Source organism: Dipodomys ordii, unplaced genomic scaffold (assembly GCF_000151885.1).
Source record: "Dipodomys ordii isolate 6190 unplaced genomic scaffold, Dord_2.0 Scaffold146, whole genome shotgun sequence".
NCBI classification, from domain to species: Eukaryota; Metazoa; Chordata; class Mammalia; order Rodentia; family Heteromyidae; genus Dipodomys; species Dipodomys ordii.
In genome coordinates, this window is record NW_012267362.1 from 988,886 (window position 1) to 1,011,972 (window position 23,087).

The window sequence follows — 23,087 nt, forward strand, 5'->3', positions numbered from 1 at the left end:
GTAGACTTGACCGGTAATCTGAAAGAAAATGTAGGCACCAGGGGTCCAGAAGCTTTTGTATTTCATTCAGCCACAGGAGGCTCCTGAGCTGCCCAGCGCTCTTTCCTACCACAAAGCTGACTCCTGATGAGTTGTTTCCCAGGCTCTGAGCATGTATATTCCCTCAGTCCCTGACCCAATAATAGCCGAGAAGCTGGCTTCCCCTTTAACTCAGCTCTAAAGTTGGTTTGATTGAGGTCAACTCAGGGGTGTGACCACTAGTCATTCTAGCATACCCAAGCCCTGGCACCTGGCTGCAGTGATCCCAGACTGATGTGGACAGATAATACTTCAAACAAGCAACAACTTCACCTTTTCTACCTTGATGGGGCAAACAGATCGTAAGAGGAGACAAGTGGGTGGGTGAACTGCTGACACTGGTAGTAAGTTGAGAAATGGAAGAGATTCTCAGAGGTCCTATTTCCTACAGACAAGGCAATAGCAATTGATTTTGCTTCTTTTAATGTAAACAGAATACACAAACACATTAAAAACCCCAACATGACCAAGAGAACACATATAGATTTATATATTTACAGTCCCTTGTAAACCAAGAGGATTCTGGTACCTCTGGTTAAGGGATGTCTCTCTTACTACCTTGACCCTATCCAAACCCCCAAAATGTAGTGGCTGTAGTGCTACTGTTTCTCAACAAAACTTAGCAAGAGGCTGGAATGAATGACATCAGAAATCACCTCCCAACCCCCACCACAACCAAGACTCCAACTTCTTTGTCTTAGCTCTCATCCATGGCAAGCTGACATGCAAAATCTGCATGTCTCAGGAGAAATCAGCATGATCCTGATATCCTGATGTGATGAGAAAGGGTGTCGAGTCTAGCCCAGTTTTTCTCAGCCCTGGGTCGATGGTAAAATGAGCTGCAATCAATCATGCCCAAGAGAGGAAAGTGGGAGTTGGGGAGAAGAGAGGGAGAGTGGATCACAATAGAGAGCCCTGAGGATGCTAGGAATCAACCAGAGGCCATCTGGGCTCACTCACAGGACCAAGGCTGGGGGACACAATAGGACCATGCTGCCACCTGGAGGGGGACAGGAGCACTGCAGCAATGACCAGGACAGTTCCTCAAGTCTGAGGTCATCTTCTTTGCTTTAGACCCCTGCCCGGCAGCCTCACTGCAGCAGCTCTTCCCAGGAAATGGGCTTAGAGAAGACCTCTCTTTCTAGCCAGAGGTCATAGTTCATCTGAAAGTCCTCAGGAAGATCCACCCGCTGGCCCAGGACACTCTGTAGGCAATTGTCCACTGGTAAGAAGTCAGGGTTGCTGTGTGTCCTGTCATAGCGCCGGGCATTGAAACGTTCAATGTTGGCACGGAGAGCACACTCTTCTGCCTGGAAGTCCCAAGGCCGGGCATCAAGATCTGGAACAGAGCAGGAAGATACTGTTAAGAGCCCAGCCGTCTAGCAGCTCTCCATGGGTGCTCTGTAGCTCAGAGGCCAGGGCAGCCAGCATGGGGAGCAGGATAGCTCCATGCCCATACTCGGGAAGCCAAGTAAGAATTCTTTCCTAGATGCCAATGAGTCAGGTACAAGGAATACAGCCAGATAAATTGAGAAAGAGGCTTGTCCCCTCAGATTATGTAGCCCCAGAGAGAACTACATGCAAAACTCATTTTTCTGAAGGTGAAGTTCTCCCCAGTTCTATGTTGTCAGAGGCAGAAGCTAGAGATTCTTTCTCATCTCCTTGACCAGGTAATCTTGAGCCTGAACAAATTTACAGGGCACTAGGAGTAGATACTATTACCGAGCCATGGTGCTACATGTCAGGAACTTTTGCAGCTACCTAACAGCTGTGGTGGGGTTGAGGGAATACTGTGAGGAGATGGAACAGTACATAGCAGCAGGAAATGACATGGCTAATGGTCCAGAACAAAGTATAGTTGTTCTCTGTACCTGAGAATGCCAAACCCACAGAGGGTATACTGAAGGCATCCAAGCATCTGTGGATCTTAATATCTGCAGGCATCCTGGAACCAATCCCTAGCAGATACCAAGGGACTATACTCTGTGCTTAAGAGTCCTGGGTGTGATGGAGGCTGTACTGCCAGTAAGTGATAAGACTGAAAAAGAAGCAGGACCAGATTATGGAGCAGGGAGGGCAAGGAATGAGTGGGCCTTGAGAGTCTGACTCCAATTCTAAGGGAAAGAACAAATGAATGAAGGACTTAACAGCATGGAGTCATTTGTTGAGGTCACTAAGGCCAAGTCTGAGAATTGATGGAGGGGAAGAAACAAAATGGGAGATAGTCAGGAGATGCAAGAGCTTAGGAAGCCAAAATAAAGACAACTGCTGTGGAGATGTAAAACTGTTTTACAATTGTTTTACGAAGGAGAATAAGGAGCTGGCTCATGCCTGTCCTCCTAGCTTCTCAGGAGGTTGATACCTCATAATCATGGTTTGGTGAGAGCCTGGACAGACAAATCCAATAAAGAGAAAGCTGAGCATAATATGAGGCCTGGAGTTCAAGCCCTGGTAATGGCACAAGAAGAAAAGGGTGAGTGAGAGTGAATGGAAGTTTGAGTGGCGTATACTGTATACATGTATGAAAATGTCCCAATGAAAAGCCCCTGTACAACCAACATATACTAATTTTTTAAATCTTCAAAAGGAGTAGGATGGCAATCTCTAAAAAAGGAATGGCTTAGAAGGAACAGGAAAAAAACAAAAATAAAAACCTAGGGGTCCTTCCTAGAATTCCTATACTGATGCCACAAAGCCAGAGAAGGGCTTCCTGTTCCTCAACAGGAAGCTCAGGGCAGAGGGGCCCCTAAAGTACTACTGGCTTGGAGTTAAAGATGTCACTTTTCCCCATAGCCCTCCCCCATTCTTGTTCAGCCTGGCTTCACCATTGCCGTATGCCCAGTCATCGTTCAGCCGATGCCGCACTTTCTGGTAGATGGCAGACATGGTCTTCATGTTGCTTTTGCGCCACTGCCGCCCTAAGTACTTGGTCTGCACCTTGAGTAGCTTCAGCACATAGAGCTGCATCATAGCTTGTTTTACCTTCAGGGCCCGCTTCAAGATGGGCGCTGACTTGAATACCACCAGCATCTGAGTGGGACACAGCAGACAGCCAAAGTGAGGACAGATGGGAAAAATGCATACCTTGCCATATGGCCAGTTAATGTTTCTGGGGTTACAGACAGGGTAACAAGCCATGTCAGTTTCCCTTGGATAAAGAGGTATACTGTCACATGGACTTTAAGTACTAAAACTGGGAGAGCAGGAAAACCAGGAAGGTTGGTCATACTAATTATGGATCATTTTGGAATATAAAGCTATACATTCCTTCACCAGCACCTTCCCCATACACACACTCACATAATTTCTGAGAACACATGAACCTACCTACTCCCACAAAGGGGTCCAGCATTAAGAGACTAGATACTATGATACCAATCAGGATTTTAAGAAGATACAGAAAAGCTGGGCATTCCTGGCTCACGCCTGTAATCCTAGCTACTCAGGAGGATGAGATGTGAGGATCGTGATTTGAAGCCAGCCTGGGCAGAAAACTTGAAGTGGAACTGTGGCTAAAAGTAGTACAACACCAGCTTTGAGCAAAAATTGCTTAGGGACAGTAGCCCAGGCCCTGAGTTCAAGCCCCACAACCAAAAATAATAACAACAACAACAACAACAACAATAATAATAATAAAGATACAGAAAGTGTCTGTGAGTGTGGGTTTGTTTTAGAGTACGGCCAAGCCCCCTCCTGCTTCCAGTTCAACTCATCAAGACTCTAACTCTGAAACTCAAGGGCCATGGCTACAGCAAAACTAAGAGAAAATACAGCTGCCCAGGACACCCCACCCTGGGGACTGCTCGCTGGGTCCCCTAGGGAAGGGGAAGGGAAGGGTGGGTGTAGCACTCTTCTTTGAGCTCTCAGTTCCAGGCCTGCTGACTCACCATTGTCCTTGAATGCTTCCATTTTGTCAGCTTGTTCAAGATTCGAAGCAGATTGATACAAGAAAAGAGGTTCCTCCAGCAAAACTGGTTGTTGTCTCCTGCTTCCTGTAGGGTAAACCCAGGAATAATCAAAATCCTTGCAGCTGGGTGCTCAGCAGTGTCCAAAGGCCCTCAATATGTATGACAGTAGAGCAATAAGGTCTCCATAATGACAGAAAACCCCCTTGTCAGAGCCACCTGGAGGCTCCACCCTAGAAGTTAACTAAACTTTCCCATAGGAAACAGGAGCTGAAAAACTGAGGGCTCTGTGGGAGGACAGGGAACAACTCTATGACATGAACTCTGGATCAGCAGCCCTTTAAAACTGTTTCCTGACTTACTAGCCACTATATCCAAACTTTCCCATTCTTCAGCCTTAACCCACACCCACTGTTCTGTGCATTTCTGGCACTTCAAAAGCCAGGCCCTCAAATGACCTCTTGGAGGGAAGATACCTTTAACCTTTGTTGGGGGAGGAAACACCTGCCATGGAGAGCTGAGGGAGCCAGCCACTCACCAGACTCTCTGCAGTCAGCTCTGGCAGCTCATTCACCACACAGTGAGGGTAATCCAGGACAGAAATGCTGCAGAAAATAAGAGAACCCAAGCACCCTCTGTGAGCAAAGACCTGAATCTGAGCAATTGTAACTGAGCTGGTTCCTGGCTTTCCCCTCTCACTTCCTGGAGGAAAAGGAATTTACCTTGTTTGCCCCACCCCAATGTCCCTAGCTATGCGATGAAGAAATATCCACTAGAAGAGAACTTGTGAAGTCCCTGTCTGTAGGTGGAGAACCATAGTGTGTAATATATTGTGGCTTCCCCCCAGCAATGAATCTGGGACTGGAGAAAGAAATGACTCGTAGCAACAAACCCTGATGAGCAGGCACTGACAAGCACAGCTGGTACTAGGCAGGTGTAAGGAAGTGTGGTGAGCTTACGTCAACAGAAAGTGCATTTAGCCAAGCTCCTTACACAGAGAAAGGAGCCCAGATGGTCTCCTCAAAGAAAAAGAAAAAAAAAAAAAAGCAGAAAGGACAGTAAGAACAAAACTTGAGCGCAGGATGAGTGCCTCTGTCCAGGCCAGACTGAATCACCTGTGACTAGACTAGCTAGATTCAGATCTGACACATAAACTGCTTGGAGAGGAACTCTGTCTCATTCATCTCTATGTCCTGATGCCTGTCAGGGTACTGTCATTAGTGACAAAAAAAAATGTTAAGTTTGCTGGGCACCTGTAACTAGAATTAGTTACTCAGAAGACTGAGATCCAAGGATCAAATTTGAAGCCAGCCAGGGCAGGAGAGTCCATGAGACTCTTTTCTGCAATTAAGAACAAAACAGAGAGTAGAGCTGTGACTCAAATAGTAGAGTGCTAGGCTTGAGCAAAAAAGCTCAGGGACAGTGTCCAGGCCCTGAGGTGCAAGCCCCAGGACCGACAGACACACAAAAAAATGTTGGCTGATTGGTCTCAGATCAGCTGAGAGCCCATCAATCTGGCCATACCCTCCCCTTTCTGGTCCCTGGTACTCATCACCTGTTCTTGGCAGTGATGTAAGACATAATGTTTTGATTGAAGAACTTCAGGATCAAAGGGATGCAATTAGCAAACACCAGGTGTTGAGCCATGTATTCAAACTGAAACCAACAGAACAAAACCATAAGCATGCCCCTTAGACCTTCCCTCTTTCCACCAGTGATAAAAAGCCTTGGTTGGTAGAACTATGTCTTAGAACTTTCATGCAGAATTCAAGTGGGTTCAAAAGTTGAGGCCTTGTTTTTGGGAGATGGAAGAACAGCACTGCCTGAGGCCCAGCCCAGTGAACAGGAAGGAAGGTCCTGTTAGGTACCTGGTAGACGTGGTTCAACTTAAAATGTTTGAGCAGTAGCAGCAGCACAGCAGAAATGGCCTTAACAATGACCTCTTTATGGCGATTCACGTCCACCCCCAGCTTCATGCTCTGCAACACTGTCGTGCTGGAAACACAGGTGCCTGAGTGAACTACTAGCACAGGGCAGTATCTTCTCTCCAGGTGCCCACAACACACATGGGGTTCCTAAGCACTCTGGGCAAAGGCTTCCATCCATGGACATCGCAGAGGTCAGGCTCAGGACTCCATCCACCTACCTCCCTAGCAATCTAACTTGGCACAAATGATTGCTTCCCTATGATACTCCCCCTCAAGCATTCTGAACCTACTTCTCTGCTTTTTACCCCCAAACAAATAGATCTCCCCTAAGCCTCAGTCACCATATTAACTTGAGCTCCTCAAACTGTGTTCTGTGGAACATCAGTACATTGAAGTTTCATGTTTAGGAAAAGAAAGGTTTGGAAGCTAGATAACCTTAGAGTGTAATGAGAGTATCAGTTTCTTATTTCAGGATTTCTCACTATAAACCTTTACAAGATTTCCTTTATAGGAGGAAATGCAACACTTGACTCTGAATCTCTCTAGGATTATCAAGATGGTTTACTCTATTGCTCCATTTTTGGCATAAGCCAATCCTTGCTTCTTCCTATAACTGGCTATCACTGTCAGACTGTAAGGCAACAGCCACCCAGGAGTTGGGCTCAGAACTGGGCAGTCCTGGCAAACAGGTAGGCAGATCAAGTGAAGGCTCACATCTTTTTCAATGTAGAACACGACCTCATTTTGTACTCTTAATCAAAGAGATGAGGTCAGCCAGTAAGAAAGAACCCTTGAGAGTTTCACTCTCTCTCCTGAGACATTCGCGAGGATTACACTTTCAGATCAATGGCCATCAGCGAAGAGAATCTACACTAGTACATGCCCGGGACTGGCAGGCAAGCTGTCCAGACCAAGTGGCCAATTCCCCTTGCAGTAGAATCCATTATGGTTTCCTGGAGCTTAGTTTAGGAATATCCTAAATTTATCCTGCAGGGAAGTTAAACCAACAAAAGAACCCAACCTAAATTGGCCCTTTTCCCTCTGTGCTCTGCCCCAGACTTTTGCCTATGACAGGATTGACACTCACGGCATCTCCTCAGGCAGGACATCTGCTAGGATGTTGATTGAGTCTGTTTTGGCTTTTGAGGTGGGTGCTGCAGCCAGTAGGATCTTCAGGAGGGCAATCTGGGAAGGGCAGACTGTTCAGACACCGACACAGACACAAAGAGCCTAGGACCATCTAAGCCCTGAGAGGTGGTGCTCCTGTAGGCAATCAAGTGTCAAAGCCCTTGTGGGGAAGAAGACCAGCCAGTGTAATGGGGAATCCCACTATGAGTAACCACGGAGGGGTCTTAAGACATGGAACACTCACCATATACTGAGGCAGGCTGGGAAGCAAGCCTTGGTAAAGGGTTTCTGCAGGTACTTGCTCAACTTCCTCTTCTCCCTTTTAACACAATGGGTATAAACACAGAAGTCCAGTCTAATCTATAATCTAAGCCAACTTGATAGCTGACTGGAGGAGAGTCCCTAAGTACTAATATAAAGAATCATGTCAATGATGATAGTAAATTCTGACACATGCACTGTGCCAGGCCAGCAGCTTTACTTCAAATAGCTTAGCCAATCCTTATTATTCCCATTTACAAGCAGGAAAACAAAAGTATGGAGAGATCCAGTCCATGCTGCCACCCACTGCCTGTGAGAGCAGGGATTCAGAGACAGGTGCCTGGTTCAGAGTTTGCATTTGCAAGTCTTGTGCCAGACATATGTCACCCCCTGAGCTGGGCACTGGGCTGGGAGCTCTTTGAGGCAAAGCCTGAGACTTGAGGTAGCTTAATGGACCAGGCCCAATACAATGTCTGGGAATAGCTAGGAAACCAACTCACCCCTGAGAGAGGAGAGCGTAGGTACTCCTCTTCCATCTGTGCCTGGACCTCTGCAATCGATGTGTACTTGTGCTGGACAGAGACAGGAAAAACACCCTTAATCTTTGGGCACATTCACCCACTCTGGCAAAGACCTACATGCTCTCTTCTGAGAGAGGCTAAGTCGCAACTAAGATCCCTAATTGAAGCACAAATCCAAAATAGTTTTCTAAATAGGTATCTAATTTTTAAAACCAAGGTAAAAAGTCCACAGCAGGTCAGAAAAAAACAAGTCAAAAGAAGAAAAGGGCTTTCAGATAGCAATGATTAAAAAATAAATAAATAAAATAAAATAAAAACCAACAACAACAAAAGAACAAGCTATTAAAAGAAAAACCAAGTTTATAATCCAAATGCTTTGAAATAGAGACCATTTTGGCACTACAAATTTTAAAATCGTATTTCAAAACCACATTTATACTCAAGGTATATTGGTAGAGGAGACATATTTGTGTGTGCGTGTGTGTGTGTGTGTGTGTGTGTACGCGCGTGCAGAGTCTGGCTTCAAACCACAATTCTCAGAACTCAAGTCTCCTGAGTAGTTAGGATTATAGGTATGAGCCACTGGCACCTGGCTCTAGAACCTGTGCCCTTTCTGTGTTCTAGCCCTGCCTGAGCCTGGGTAGGTGAGCTCCTTAACTTCAGAAGTATAGCACTGCAGTATTTACATGCTTCAGTTCAAAAGTCTCCTTCCTTGATAACTCTATAAGCAGAAAAACTGGCAGGCCTCTCTTTTAACTACCTTAAAACTTGGGCAAAACCAGGCACTAGTAGCTCACACTTGTAATCCAAGCTGCTAAGGAGCTGAAATCTGAGGATCACATTTAAAGTCAGCCCACACAGACAAATCTGAGAGACTCATATCTCTAATTAACTAGAAAAAAAAAAGCCAGAAGTAGAAGTATGACTTACATGGTAAAGTACAAGCCTTGAGCAAAAGGCTAAGCAAGAACCTGAGACCCAAAAACAAAACAACAACAAAAACTTCTGGCAAGCAAAACCAAGGGCTGTTTACTGGATTCTTTAAACTCCAATGACCAGCAGGTAATAGAATCTATTTAACAAACCTCCTATCAATCCCATACAAAAGCAAACTTGTGAAGAACTGCTGATCAAACTCTTAACAGCAGACAACATTTCTGAAAAGCTTCTCCCTCAGCCCAATCTCACTTTACTCACTAGGGACTGAACAAGGTCGAAAGTTCACCCAGAATCACTTACCTGTTTCAGAGTCTTGATGCTTTCATGGATTGGCCTTGGAAGCCCCACCACTGTGTTCGTGTCACTGGAGAATAAAAAAAAAGCCTTACACTGAGCCCAGACAACAATTCACCTTGTTCCCCACCAAATGCCAGATTAATTGTGAAAGGAATTTAGAGTACACTTACCTGCCTAGAGTATAGCCTATGAACTTGCTGCGACTAGACTCAAGGAACATCTCAATGTCTTTCTCTCTACCAAAGAAAGAGGGAAAAGTTTTATCAACTGTTTCAACATGTTTAATAGTTATGTTTCTAATAGAAACAGAACATCAAGAAACTATGAAGATAGAAGGAAAAGTTTCTCACAATTATATTCCTTTTTCAAAAAAAAAAAAGAGAAAAAATCAGGGCTAGATGCATGGTTCAGAAGTAGAATGTCAGCCTAGCAAGTGGAAGGCCCTGAGTTCACACCCATATTCAGAGAGAGAAAATCTGAAATCCTCTGGCTATTTGATATCCTCTATAATTTTGTTGAATCAATAACTTTAGATTACCCATATAATTAAGGTGATGTAGACTACCCATACAATATAGGTGATATATTATAAACTTAACAGTTTTATTTAGACAATAGTAAGAAGTTTGTCAACAGGTTTTCTTTTTTTTTTTTTTTTTTGTCGGTCGTGGGGCTTGAACTCTGGGCCTGGGCGCTATCCCTCAGCTCTTCAGCTCAAGGCGAGCGCTCTACCACTTGAGCTACAGCGCCACTTCCGGTTTTCTGGTGGTTTATTGGAGATAGGAGTCTCACGGTCTCTCCTGCCTGGGCTGGCTTTGAACCGCGATCCTCAGATCTCAGCCTCCTGAGTAGCTAGGATTACAGGCATGAGCCACCACCTGGCTATCAACAAGTTTTCTTAAACAGCAATTTTAAACACTGACAGCTATGAGCTACTGACTTTTTATGTGGGTTTCATTTTCCTACAATTGGCACACATTGCATATTAGGGACTTCATATCCTTCCATATACTCTTCTATTCCTTAAGTTGCTGCCTATTCCAGGTACCTTCCCATCCATTGTTTCCCCCATATGCATCTCAAGTTCATTAATTATGATTCCAAACTCTTCTTTGCAGCATATGTGTTTAATCCCAGCACTCAGAAAGCTGAGGTAGGGGGTTGGAGACCTTGAGCCCCAACTGGACTAGACTACATAGTAAAGCCCTCTCTCAAAGAAAAAGAAAAGAATACCACTTTTCTGTTGAAAACAATGTATAACTCCAGGATAAATGATGAGTGGGATGGATCTGACTAAATGTTTCTTTGTTCATTTTCTTTCCAATCCTCCTTCACTAGCAAGTCTGGCGAAAAGCTAACAAATTACTGATGTAGGAGCCATACAAGGACCACTTCATATGAGACCAGCAAGGCTAGCTCATATTAGAATCCCAGGATTGCCTCAAAGCCAAGGTCAGCTTGGTCTTATAGAGGACCTCAGGTGCTAACAAGGGGATGTGAAGGCTCTGGTTTCAAGAGCCAAGAGTGTTCTAGAGATTTGAGACTCACCTGACCTTGGGAGCCCATGGGAGGCCCTTAGGACAGGTAAGCCTGTCGGTCTGGGGGTGCTGCAGTGGGGGAGGCATCACCTCATCACGCTCAAGGGGGAACGTCTCCCCCTCCAGACTGTTGTCGTCATCATTCTCCTCTTCCTCTTCTCGAGAGTCATCAGCCTTGTAGGGATCTCGTTCATTGAAAGCATCCAAATTGTCCTGCTTTATCAGAGCCTAGATGCAGAGGGAAAGGAGATATGACCAGAGCCAGCTGATGAAGAGACAGAAAAGGGAAAGGCAATGGCAATGAACCAAACACAGGAAGGGTGAAGAGAGACCTGAGAATCATGGAGAAAACAGGAGTCATGACTGGAACTAAATAACAAATCATTTCTTGCTCCAGCACCTCAAAAGTACCATGTTCTGAGTATTTACTATACATTGGACCTGGGGCTGGAGAAGACATCTATTCTGACCAGCTGTTCAGAGCTGATTTCCAACACCCCATTCCTCTAGGGACTTCGCCCCTCTGTGTGTTCTCAAGAGATTAGGGATCTCTGCCTCACCTTGTGCTCCCGGCGGCCTCGTTTCTGCTGCTGTTCAATCAAGTCTGAGGCAGATGCTGGTGGAGAGGCAGCCCTCATGTTGCGGATCACTTTGATGCTGTCTTCAGGCAGTGGGGGGAGACCCAAGAGAGTACGCTTCTCAGCCTTCATGCTCTGCAGCTCTTCAAAGCCACCCAGTGTACACTATGTCAGATGGGGGTTCAGAGCCAGAGTCACCATGTCTGTAAACCTGGTGCCTGATAATGGTGTCAGGCTCAAAAGCATGCATGACACCCTCATAACCCACACCTTTACAGATAGCTACAAAGGCACTGAACCAGGGACTAAAGCCACCCAGAGGACATTTCAGTGGCTTCAGCAAGGGAAAGGAGGAAGAAGGAGCAAGAAACCATTGACTGGCAGACCTTGGAGCACAGATATACTTAACTCTATATACATGATATACTCCTTAATTTTTGGGTGGCAGGGTTTGGATTCAGGGACTCATACTTGCTAGTCAAGTGATCCTGAGTCATACCTCCCTTTTATTCCTTAATTTTAAAAAACAGCAGCAGATTGGAGCCAATTCCTAGAAACATTGGCAGACTCATATTTCAGAAGTTGAACATGAAGTCAGGCATGTAGTACATGTCTGTAATCTATCTGACTACTGTATTTAGAAGGCAATGGTAGGTTCAAGGCCAACCCAGAAAGTTAGTGAGACCCTATTTCAGAAACAAAATGCAAAACAACAGGACTGGGTGGGTACACTCAAGTGGTAGAGTGTTTGCCTAGCATGAGCAACACCCTGGGTTCAAAGCCCAGTACAAAAAATCTCTGGGCACTGGTGGCTAATGCCCATATTCCTAGCTACTCAGGAGGCTGAGATCTGAGGATCACGGTTCAAAGCCAGTCTGGACAGAAAAGTCCACGGATTCTTACCTCCAATAAACTACCCCCAAAGCCAGAAGTAGAGCTGTGGCTCAAGTGAAAGAGCACTATCTTTGAGCAAAAGAAGCTCAGGGACATCAATCACCCAGGCCCTAAGGTCAAGCCCAGAACTAGCAAAAAAAAAAAAAGCTTTGCCTAAACACCCTCCTAGATTGAACTCTAGCACCATAGTCATTGTAGGGTGCTTAGTGTCATTGTCCCTGAGCAACTCAGTTTCTCAACTTTCCCCTCTGGTTTCAGTGAGGATGTCTGGCCAAGATAAAGCATGCAATGAACTAAAGAGGTCCTAACCTCAGGATGCCCTGGTCACATAGTTAGCAGACCATTTCTAGAAAAAGAGGGAGAACTCCACTAGGATCAGTGCTTCTCCTGGTGGAAAGGGCTTCAGCCTGGACCTGTCTGCAGACAATGCCCCCAAGCCAAGTATGCTGGCACTTATTCCCCACTCATTTACGAACAGTTTTATACCAGAAGAAAATCAGACTAGAAATCAGGATTCATTCTTGCTTCCTTCACATGACATCTGGCCAAGGGCCCTAACTACAGCAATTCTCTTTGCCTCAAATCCCCTTAAAAATCTCGAGTTTGGGAACAGCTTCCTAGAGTCACCTTGTCTGTGGGACACTGTTCTATTTCTGAGAAAACAGGTTGGGGGAGTTAAGGAGCCAATCAATCTTGATTCAAAGGCCATGTCCTCTGATGCAGTGGGCCAAAAGACATTTCCTTCACTATCTCCTTTCAGGAGCTTTCAAAATGTTTTCTTTTAGCCAAAGGAGTTTTACATTAATGTAATGCAGTATCCAAAAGGATATAGTCATTTGTTATTATCCATGAGGGACTGGGTTCCAGGACCTTTCTCCTCAAGCCCCTCTCCTAGACAAAACCCAAAATGTACAGGTGCTCAAGCCCTTGTATAAAATGGTATGGTATGTGCATATAACCTCTAGATTATTTATTAATACCAGATATAAGGTAAATGTTAAATAATAATTCTACTATATTATTTAGGGAGTGACTATTTAAAAAGTTTTCATTTATATTTGGTTGAATCCAGGAACACAGATCTGCAGATATGGAGGGCTGACTACACAAGGAAGTATCCCTCTTCCTGTCTGTTAGCATCTGGGTACCCCTCCCCCAAGAAGGTGCTCACCAATACTGTCTTCCAGAGCAGCAATAGAACTTTCTTCATGGGGAAATGAGGAGCATGGCCACTGCAAAATTTGGTCACCATCCCAAACAGCATGATGGCAAACGGCTCATTGTTATATAGTGGAGAGCCTAGGGGTGACCCAAAGGCATCAGGAGCATAATTAGCAAAAGGACCCTCCCCAAACCCTCCAGGTTCAGCTACTAGGCAGGGACTAGAGAGGATCCCTGTGGTCCTACCCAGCTCAGCTCTGAAGGTCTGTCGCACTGTTCTCCACTCGGCTTTGTCACTCTCAGCATCCTGGTGAACCGTCTCCACAATCAGGTACATAATGTTGAGCAGGACTCTAAGCACAAGAATCAGTTTATAACAGAGTAGGATAGAGGATTGAGAGGCACCTTCAAGCAGAGGTGGTACCCTCAAACTGCATTCAGGAGGCTGAAGCAGGAGGATCAAGTTCAAGGTTAGCCTGGACTACAAAGTGTACCCAGTCTCAAAAAAATAGTGGGTTAAGGAGGCAATCTTGGCTTCCTTACATCCCAGCTACCATGAAAAGTTCTGTACACAAAGGCTAACTGGTGGGTGAAGGCTGTAGGCAGAAAATGAGAAGTGACAATTTGAGCATCCCTGTAGAGCAAATGCAAGTTTAAGTCTTTTCCCCCAGTACTTCCTGTACTGTTCAGGTTGCGTATTCAGGGATCATATCTCATTCAGTTTTGTATTGCAAGTGTTTATATACAAAGATGAATGAATGTGGTGCTGAATACCAGTAGCTCACACCTGTAATCCCAGCTACTCAGAAGGCTGAGACTTAAGGATCTGGTTTAAAGCCAATCCAGGCAGGAAAGTCTGGGAAACTCTTTATCTCCAATTAATCTGGTGATTTATCAATTAAGCCAAAAGTGGAGTTGTGGTTCAAGTGATACAGCACTAGCCTTGAGCACAAAACCTCAGGGATAATATCTAAGCCCTGAGGTTCAAGCCCCAGGACTCTCACAAAAAAAGGAAAGATGAATGAATGTGAATAAGAATGGTATTTATTGCTCTAAGTTTCATGGGAAGACCAAACAGGTGACAGGGAGCTGTGCTGGTCAAAAATAGAATCAAAGGATAGAATCACATCAAGAACAAGAACGGTTTACATGATGGAATGGAAAACAGGAGGTGAAAGCTAGGGACCCCAACTATCGTAGGGAATGTATCACACACACATCCAACCTGAGAACCTTTGAAATTCACAAAAAGGTTTTAACGCAATAATATGGAAAGGTGATATTGTTGTTTATCAATTGCTACCATTTCCTGTGTTTCTGTGAAATGTAATGATATAGTCAGTATTAAACCAATGTAGATGGGAATAAAGATACATATGTGAAAGGTAGAGCCCACAGAGCAACACCTTCAGTTTTGTCCAAACATGTAATACCCCATAACCAAGTTCTTAACATCTCCATTAAGTGGCTTGATTGTGGGTTTCCTTTGGATTTTCCATCACCTCTTCCCAAATTACTCAGATTGAAACCATCCCACCAGCAGATTCGTGTGTGCAAGGTTGCACACAGAGCAAGGAAACCCAAAGATCCTCCCAGTCCTGTTCCCAGGTCATTCTCTGGCTAATGCTCAGGGGGCTCAAGCCTTGCTATTTGAATCTTACCTAAGGTCTGTGCTGTCCGCCAGGGAGATTGCAGGCTTCCTCACTGCACTGCTACACGCGGCACTATTGCTACAGGAGAACTGAGAGTCAGCATCTTGCCCTAGCAAGACAGACAAGTACTGTCCCATAGGGTAAGATGCTACAATATGTGTTTACATTGCACAAGAGGTCATAGGACACACGGGTTAGGAATTTAAACCCTGAATCAGATTGCCAAATCTCTAAGCTTGAATCCTGACTCTAACACTTACTATGTGCACCTGGACAAGGTAGACAACCTCTGTGCCTCAGTTTCTTCATCTACAAAATGGGGCTGATAATAGTAGCTATGTCATATAACATGAATTAGCACAGGCAATACTCTCAGAACAATGCCTGGAATATGTAGCACTTAGTGAGTGTTCTGAACTATTATTATTAATGGTTATATTTACATGAGCAGCAGCTGACCTGTCCATCAGACAAATGACCAGTGGTGACACAGGCTAGAGCAGCTTTGATTGAGCCTGTGTGTCAGAGCTGTGTCTGACCTCTTGCTGAGGGAGAAAGCAAAGGGCAAACAGGAGAGTCTGCAGGCTCAAAGGAGAGTTCAAAAGAATTAGCCTTTTTTGTGAGGGGTGCCTTAGATCTGGGCAGGTCCTACACAGTGCGGTGTAAAATCACTGGTAATAGGGACCCATCATTAATCTCTACTATCTTCAAGGTATGGTCAAGAAATTCCAGCATTATTCAACCTAGGTGGTCAGAATAGTGTGGGCTAAACTCAGCTTCAAGTGGCTCACATGCCCATCTCAAAGCCAGTTAGTTCTGAGTCCTCTATCCCCCTTCCCACCACTATCTTCCCTTCCCTATTTAAGCCCCTCAGCAGAAGTGCTCACTCAATTTCCATGTTCAGAAGCTCCACCAAGGCATTGAACGTGCCCACCTCCAGGAGCAGAAAGATGTTGTAGCGCATCCAGAACTGCACCTCTGCTTCCGAGCCGCATTCCCCAAAGGTGCCTGCAAACACAGGGCATACTGTACCCAGCCCCTCCACATGGGACTACTGGGCAATGTCACTGGCACAGTTGCCAAGAGTTTCTAAGGAGGTCCACACAGTACCTTGGGCAACATAGAGAATTGCTCGGGCCACCTTGAGTCTTTTCTCTCTGGCAGTGACTTCTAAGCCATCCAAGAGCCTCATGGCATAGGTCCGGTGCTGGTTGGTATCCAGCTCAGTCCACTTCTTGTCTGTCACTGCAGGGAGAGAGACCACTTATAACTGAGCTAGAAAAAAATTCTGAAAATGGAACAGATTGTGTTAGTCCTCTAAATTCAGGACTATGATAGGACCAGGAAGGATAAGTTTACACACACACACACACACACACACACACACACACACACACGGGATAAAATCATGCTGCTGTTCTATGAATTTTAATTGCCTAAAAGGCTACCACCAAAATTCCCACAAAGCTCACTATAAATGTTGCATTTGACCTTAAACAATCACGACGCAGGTTTTGCACACTCGAGGATAACTTAGATTATTCAGATGACCAAGAAAAATTACATCTCCTGATGCCTATGAAGAGAATTGAGAAAGAGTCGAAATCATCTCACCATGCATCCGGAAGTCTTCCTCAAAGCATTTTCGATTCATCAGGAATTCTGGCCCTTCTGTGTAGCTGTAAAGCTCTGTCAAGAACAACATCTCATCACCATCACCAGATTCCAAACCTAGTCTTACATGCAGCAGAAAAGACAAATACCATTCCAAACTCTGTATGAGTTACAGTGATACTTGGACTATGCTTTCTAATTACTAAGGGGATCTTAGTGCTCTGATGGGCACTAACGAGAAGCTAATAATGAGAGTGAAAGCTTAAGTCCAGGCACTCCCGTTTGATGTGCATCCCTCAGAGAATGAACGCACATCTTTCAAGTGCTACCTTCTGAAGGGACCTGCTAATGCTGCTAATGCTGACCCATGTTACAGTTGAACAGCAGTAACAACAGATGTGCACATATGCAAGTACATTCACTGCTGCCTCCCCCTTACAATCTACTATTGTAGAAGTAAGCATTGTAAGGGGGATATGCATGGCCAAAGAACGTGAGTGACTAACTGACTTGAGCTCTTGCCAACTGAAATAACCACAAACAGACACTTCATAAAAGGAAAAGGCAATTCAAGTAAAAGTCAATCAAAATCTGACTAAGGGTCTAACTCACATAACTAACATATGCATTATATATCACTGACAGAACTAACAAGTGACAAAATTAACTCCAAAATGATATTAATTCTTAATCATCTTAAAACCAAGTTAAAAAAAAACTATCTTCAAATAAATGAAGGCTTATATCTTACCTGACAGCTCTGCAGCCCATTTGTCTGTGTCAGCATATTCAAATTCAAGGTCTGGAGACTCAGAATAGCCCTTTTGATAAAAGCAGAAATTATGCAAAAGATCATCTTGAATGCAGAGGAAACAGCTTACACTAAGCAAAAGGAAAGAAATATAAATATCACCTGATGTGGAAGAAATAATTGTCTTGTCACAAACTTTATAGACCATGATAATGACAATTTGCCTTGTGAAGGTTAAAATGTGTTTGTGTCTTTAACTAAGCATCACTATTCCACAATACTGTGAAATATGTGAAATTTATGTAATCACCTAATCTCAACTTTAAAAAAAAGTGAGAGAAGGGATGGGTTAGGAGCGATGGGTGACAATGTTGTCAGACACCTTGTACTCATATTGTACTCATATACTGTTTTGTAGAATGGGAATTTCTTTGTACAACTACTTAAAGATATAATAATAAAAAAAGATCATCCTGAATATTTTCCAAAGGGAAAAGTACATATGCTTTCAGAAACTGTTGTGTCGTAGGATACCATTGCTTCCACTTTTTTGATGTTTTATCACCTTTGTCTCCTGACCTAGGTCTCCCTATTAAGGCCTGTCAGCACCTTATACTTTGCCTTCAGAACACTTTCTGTAATTATATATTGGCACATTTGTTTAGTGTGTGCCTCTCTATGAGACTACAAGTTCCCTGAGAACAGGAAGTTTATCCACTGTGCTCACCAGTGATTCAACAGTACTTAGAATGAATAAACAATGAATGGCTTGGGTGGGAATGTGGCTTAATGGTAGAGTGTTTGTGTAGCATGCATGAAGCCCTGGATTCGATTCCTCAGTACCACAAACACAGAAAAAGCTGGAAGTGACGCTGTAGCTCAAGTGGTAGAGTGCTAGCCTTGAGCAAAAGCTCAGGGACAGTGCCCAGGCCCTGAGTTCGAGCTCTAAGACTGGACAAAAATAAATAAATAAATAAAATGAATGAATGGCTTGTATTCAAATGTATACCTGTTATATGAGTGAACAAGACTTTATTTTGTACAGGGAATGGCTTTTGCATATAATCCTGAAAATTCAGAAGCCCAACTTCTTCCTGGAGAGTGAGCTGTCAACAGCTCAGGACAAAATGAGTATGTAACCCTCAGCTTCCCTGCTCTTGTTTCAATTTTCAGTGAGATGAGAACTGACAGATTGAGGAGGCAGAAATGGAACAGCTTGGCCTCCCTCCCACTCAGAAGAGGAGACAAAGAAAATCTTTTTACAGCTAGAGAGGTGATTACAAGACACTGCCATCTGGAAGCTTTGTATTCAGAAGAGGGCAAAAACAAGGAAGAAATAGGTAAACTCCCTAAGCCTAATTAAAATTTACTTGTGCAGGCAAAAAATATAGCTCAGTGGTAGAGGACTTGCTTAACATGTGCAAAAGCTTTGGGTTTGATATCTAGCACTGAAAAGGAGGGAGAATAGGAGAAGGAGAAACACAAGAGATTGGGATATGACTCAAGTGGTAAGAGGTTCCAGCCCTGAGTTTAATCCCTAGTACCACAAAAAAGAAAAAAAGAGAGAAACAACATAACATCTTCTTACAAATGATGAGGACAAAGGCCACCCACAAAATGACATAACTATAAATAAGAGCTGTATTCCTTATTCATAGACAATAGTATACAATTTCACACATTACTAGGCTTTCATTTCTTCATTTATGGAAGTGACAAAAATCTACCTTTGGGGCTTTTTTTCTCATTTTTTGAGGAGAGGGGTGCTGGGGTTTAAACACAAGGCTTCACATTTATCAAACTCTACGACTTGAGTCACGCCTCCCAGTCCCTTTAGCTTTAGTTACTTTTCAAGTAGGGTCTGGTGTTTTATACCGGATTGGCTAGAACCAAAATCTTCTAACTTATGTCTCCCATGTAGCTGGGATAACAAATACTCCCCCATTCAGTTTTTTCATTGAGATAGGGTCTAATTTGCTGCCTGTGCTGGTCTTGAACAGCAATTCTTCCAATGTTCAAGTTCTCTGTTTTGAACTATTTTTTTTTTCTTGTCAATCTTAGGGCTTGATCTCAGGGCCTAGGCCCTGTCCCTGAGCTCTTTTGATCAAGGGTATCATTTTGAGCCTCAGTGCCACTTCCGATTTTCTGGTGGTCAATTGGAGATAAGAGTCTAATGGACTTTCCTGCCTGGGCTGGCTTTGAACCACGATCCTCAGATCTCAGCCCCCCGAGTAGCCAGGGTTACAGGCATGAGCCGCCAGTGCTCGGCTTGGTTTTGGAATTTTTGAGACAGGATCTTGTTATGTAGTCCTAGCTGGCCTGAGCTTACTATGTAGTCCAAGTTGGCCTTGAACTCATGAGTTTCCAGGCTCAGCCACCTGAGTGCTGGGTTTATAGGCACGTGCCACTATGTCTGTGACCTTGAACTAATCAAAACTGCAGAACATACAAAAAACTCTAGTCAAATATCAGCTTCCCTGTCTTTCAGGTACTGACCACGCTCCAAATTACTTACATCAGCTACAACTAGAGGAAGTGTACAGCATCAGCATTTGTAATAGGTTTAAACAAGTCTCCCTGTTTATTTGATTGGCTTTTCATGTACACAGTCTACATGGAAATTAAAGGATAGAAAGAGAAGTTAAAATGTACCATAGGAATCAGGGGTATAACTCAGCAAGAGAGAGCTTGCCTAGCATGCTCCAGGTCTTCAATTTGATCCCCAGCATCACAAAAAATAAAGCTAAATAATATGCATCCAAGGGTATTTTATCTGACTGGGGCTACCTTAGGAAAATTTAAAACTATTTTTTAAACAGAAGGCTGGGATGTAGCTCATGTGGTAGACCATGTGCCTAGTATGAGGAAATTCCTGAGTTCAATCACACACACACACACACACACACGCACCTCCCTTCAGGGGAAGATGGGTTCGTCATCTCATGACTTTCACAATCCTCCAAACTTCAAAGAATACTGAGTAGGAGCTGGGCACCAGTGACTCACACCTGTAGTCCTAGCTATTCCGAAGGCTGAGATCTGAGGATGGTGCTTCAAAGCCACCCCAAGCAGGGAAGTATGTGAGACTTTTATCTCCAATCAACCAACTAAAAGCCAGAAGTGGAGCTATAGCTCAAGTGGTAGAACCAACTTTGAATGAAAACGCTAAGGGGCTGTGCTCAGACCCCAAGTTTAAAGCCCAGGACCACACACACACACACACACACACACACACACACACACACACACACACACACACACACACACACACACACACACTTTCTCTCTCTACCTGTTTCTTTGCCTTTTTAAATAATTCAATACAAACTCAAGATATTTCACTCCACTTTGGGCTTATCAATTTTAGACATGTTTTAACCATAGACAGGCTTGCAACAAACAAAAATACCAGACGTTTGAGAGGAACTGATTTCATGGGTCTAAAGATAGTATCGTCACTCTTTGGTAAGAGCTGAGGCACCATGCTTGGACCATGAAGAATTTCCTCTCATTAGTTAAGTGCCTGCTCATCAGGCTGGGAGTTGTCTCAGGTGAAGCAGCCTGCATAGTAAGTGCACTGGAAATAGTAAATGCTCTGGGAACGTGATGATTAAGAAACCCGAAAATGCTGCGATATGTGTGTGTGTGCCTCCATTCATGAATTCTGCAAAGGGAAGCAGTGGGAGGAATTTTAACTTGGGGTGAACAGTCAGCTCCAGACGACGGTGTCTCCTCAAAGGGAGACACCGCACATGAGCAAGGGAGGAGGGTGAATCCAGCACCCGAACACATTTCCAGTATGTATTTCTGATCGTTCACCAGTTCCGACATCACACTCACTGGAACACGAACCACAAAGGCGCCGTCTGCCCGTGGCCAGAGCCTGCCCAGGCTCAGGTGGGTGGGAAGCTGGTAGGTCTCCCTTACCACGCTGACCGTCTCTGGGCAGCACAGCCCGAGCCGCGGATAGCGAGCTTGGCTCTGAGGGCCTTCTGCCCCCCGCCCCGTCCCTCCCCTGCCCACACGCGCCGCCCTGGAGCAGCGGGCCCCGGGTGATCAGATGTGGGGGGAGCCACCGCACGGATTTCAGGGGCGCTGGGGGGGGGACCGCCGAGGGCCGGGACCAGGCCACGCCCACAGGGCCGCGGCCCGGGGAGCAGAGCCGCCGGGCGGGCGAGCGCGGCGGGGCTCCGGGCTCCCCGCCCCCGGCCGCGGCGATCTCCAGCCAGTGACAGCTCCCTGGCCAGGGCTGGACGAGTGTTCCCGCAGCCCGGCTTCGCTGGTTCGAGGCGGCCCCAGGAAAGCCGGTGCCGCCGCCGCCCGCCCCGCGCTAGCCTCGCCCTCCGAAGCTCCTGACCTCCGAGTCTTTGCGCTGGTTGCGGTTAAACTCTCGAGCCTTGCCCCCCGGAAGAAGACCTCCGCCGGCCCGCGGCGCCCCGGGCGGAGGCTGCGGGGTGGCGGGCGGCGGAGGTGGCGGCGGCTGGGGCTGCTTGTTGTTCACAGTCAACGGGCCGGGACCGGCGAGCGCCGGCTCCATCTTGGCTATGCCACACCCCCTGCTCAATTCGCGGACCGTCGCCGTCCTGCAACTCTCGCGAGATTCCTACCCCCCCTCCCCGGCCCCCAGGGCGCCATATTGAGTGTGGAGGCCAGTGCCGAACGCCATCTTGGCTGCTTGTCTGTCACTGCCTGTGATCCCTCAGCCAGAGAAGTCTCCCCTTTGGTTCCCTTTCCGGGTAGGTGTCATTCTGTCTGTCCTTAGGTGTCATTCCACCCCAGTGCCTTCCGTTGGGCTGACCTTCCTCTTTGCACTTGCCACGGCCCTCTTCAGAGCCCGCAGGAATGTCAGGTCCTAGTCGGAGTGGATACTCACGTCCTGGAGAGGTACAGACAAGTGAATACATAAGACACCCGGCATTTGTGTGTTTACTGGGACTTGAACTCAGGTACTCAGGACCCAGGGAGCTTTGTCTCCCATCCAAGACACAGTTCAGACCAATGAATTCAGCAAACATTTAATAAATGTCTCCTATGCTGCAGCCAGCAGAATAGACTGGAGCAGTCATGGTGCAAATGAATTCAGCAAACATTTAATAAATGTCTCCTATGCTGCAGCCAGCAGAATAGACTGGAGCAGTCATGGTGCAATGACAGTGCCTAGTAGGCAGAACTGTACGGCATACTATATTGAATAAGTCATGGGTGAGGGAGAAATGGAGAGGGCATGGTTAATAGAGACCAGAGTACGGATGGATGGGATAACTTCTGATGTCAGATGAGCACACTGTTGACAACAATGAATTTAACAGTGCAGAATAAGTTTTTAGAGAGGATTTCAAATGTTCTCAATGCAAGGCAACGATATAAAACAATAAGGCAATTACTCTGACCTAATCAGCGTACAGTGTATACATGAATTAAAATGCCACACTGCATTCCCTAAGTGTGTACAATTATGTATAAATTAAAATATGTTATTTTTTTAAACAGTAGGCAAATAAGTGCAAGAAGTATGTGCTAGTGGCACACACCTGTAGTCCTATCTATCCAGGAGGCTGACATATCTGAAGATCATGGTTCAAAGCTAGCCTGGGCAAGAAAGTCTATAAGACTCTTATTTCCAAGTAACCAGCAAAAAGCCAGAAGTGGAGCTGTGGCGCAAATGGAAGAGTTACATCCTTGAATGAAAAAGCTAATGGAGTTAAAGGACAGCACCCAAACTCTCAATTCAAGTCCTAGTACCATCACTGAAAAAATAACATAGTAGGACAGGCTTTATTCAAAGAAGAACATGGTATTATGTATTGGGACCATTCCAACCAGGTCTTGCATTAGGAGAGAG

The 23,087-nt window shown here is 45.2% G+C and overlaps 1 protein-coding gene across 3 annotated transcripts; it reads right to left on the bottom strand.

Annotated features, from left to right (window-relative positions):
* Positions 1-484: 484 nt before the first annotated feature.
* Strip1 (striatin interacting protein 1) lies at positions 485-21,812 on the bottom strand. Of its 3 annotated transcripts, XM_013031904.1 has the most exons (21): positions 21,603-21,812; positions 17,246-17,315; positions 16,495-16,569; positions 15,991-16,125; positions 15,768-15,888; positions 14,890-14,958; positions 13,475-13,581; positions 13,239-13,366; positions 11,156-11,338; positions 10,606-10,823; positions 9,228-9,293; positions 9,061-9,124; positions 7,801-7,872; positions 7,284-7,358; positions 6,999-7,096; positions 5,852-5,978; positions 5,539-5,639; positions 4,522-4,588; positions 3,966-4,070; positions 2,904-3,108; positions 485-1,417 (listed from the first exon to the last, which is right to left on the bottom strand). In XM_013031904.1, the coding sequence occupies exons 1-21, from the start codon at positions 21,780-21,782 to the stop codon at positions 1,170-1,172; spliced, it is 2,514 nt and encodes an 837-aa protein (XP_012887358.1). In that variant the 5' UTR covers positions 21,783-21,812; the 3' UTR covers positions 485-1,169. The 3 variants fall into 3 exon arrangements, with proteins under 3 accessions (XP_012887358.1, XP_012887359.1, XP_012887360.1); XM_013031905.1 differs by lacking the exons at positions 14,890-14,958; positions 21,603-21,812 and having other exon boundaries at positions 17,246-17,303; XM_013031906.1 differs by lacking the exons at positions 7,284-7,358; positions 21,603-21,812 and having other exon boundaries at positions 17,246-17,303.
* Between the last annotated feature and the right edge of the window lie 1,275 nt (positions 21,813-23,087).

Excerpts from the sequence above, each read along its gene's own strand:
- Strip1 (XM_013031904.1), bottom strand. The coding sequence starts at position 21,782 with ATGGAGCCGGCGCTCGCCGGTCCCGGCCCGTTGACTGTGAACAACAAG. Across the intron at positions 7,359-7,800 it reads TACGCTCTCCTCTCTCAGGG|GGAGAAGAGGAAGTTGAGCA; the intron begins GTGAGTTGGTTT and ends TTGTGTTAAAAG. Across the intron at positions 5,979-6,998 it reads GTCCTGCCTGAGGAGATGCC|CACGACAGTGTTGCAGAGCA; the intron begins GTGAGTGTCAAT and ends CTGTGTTTCCAG.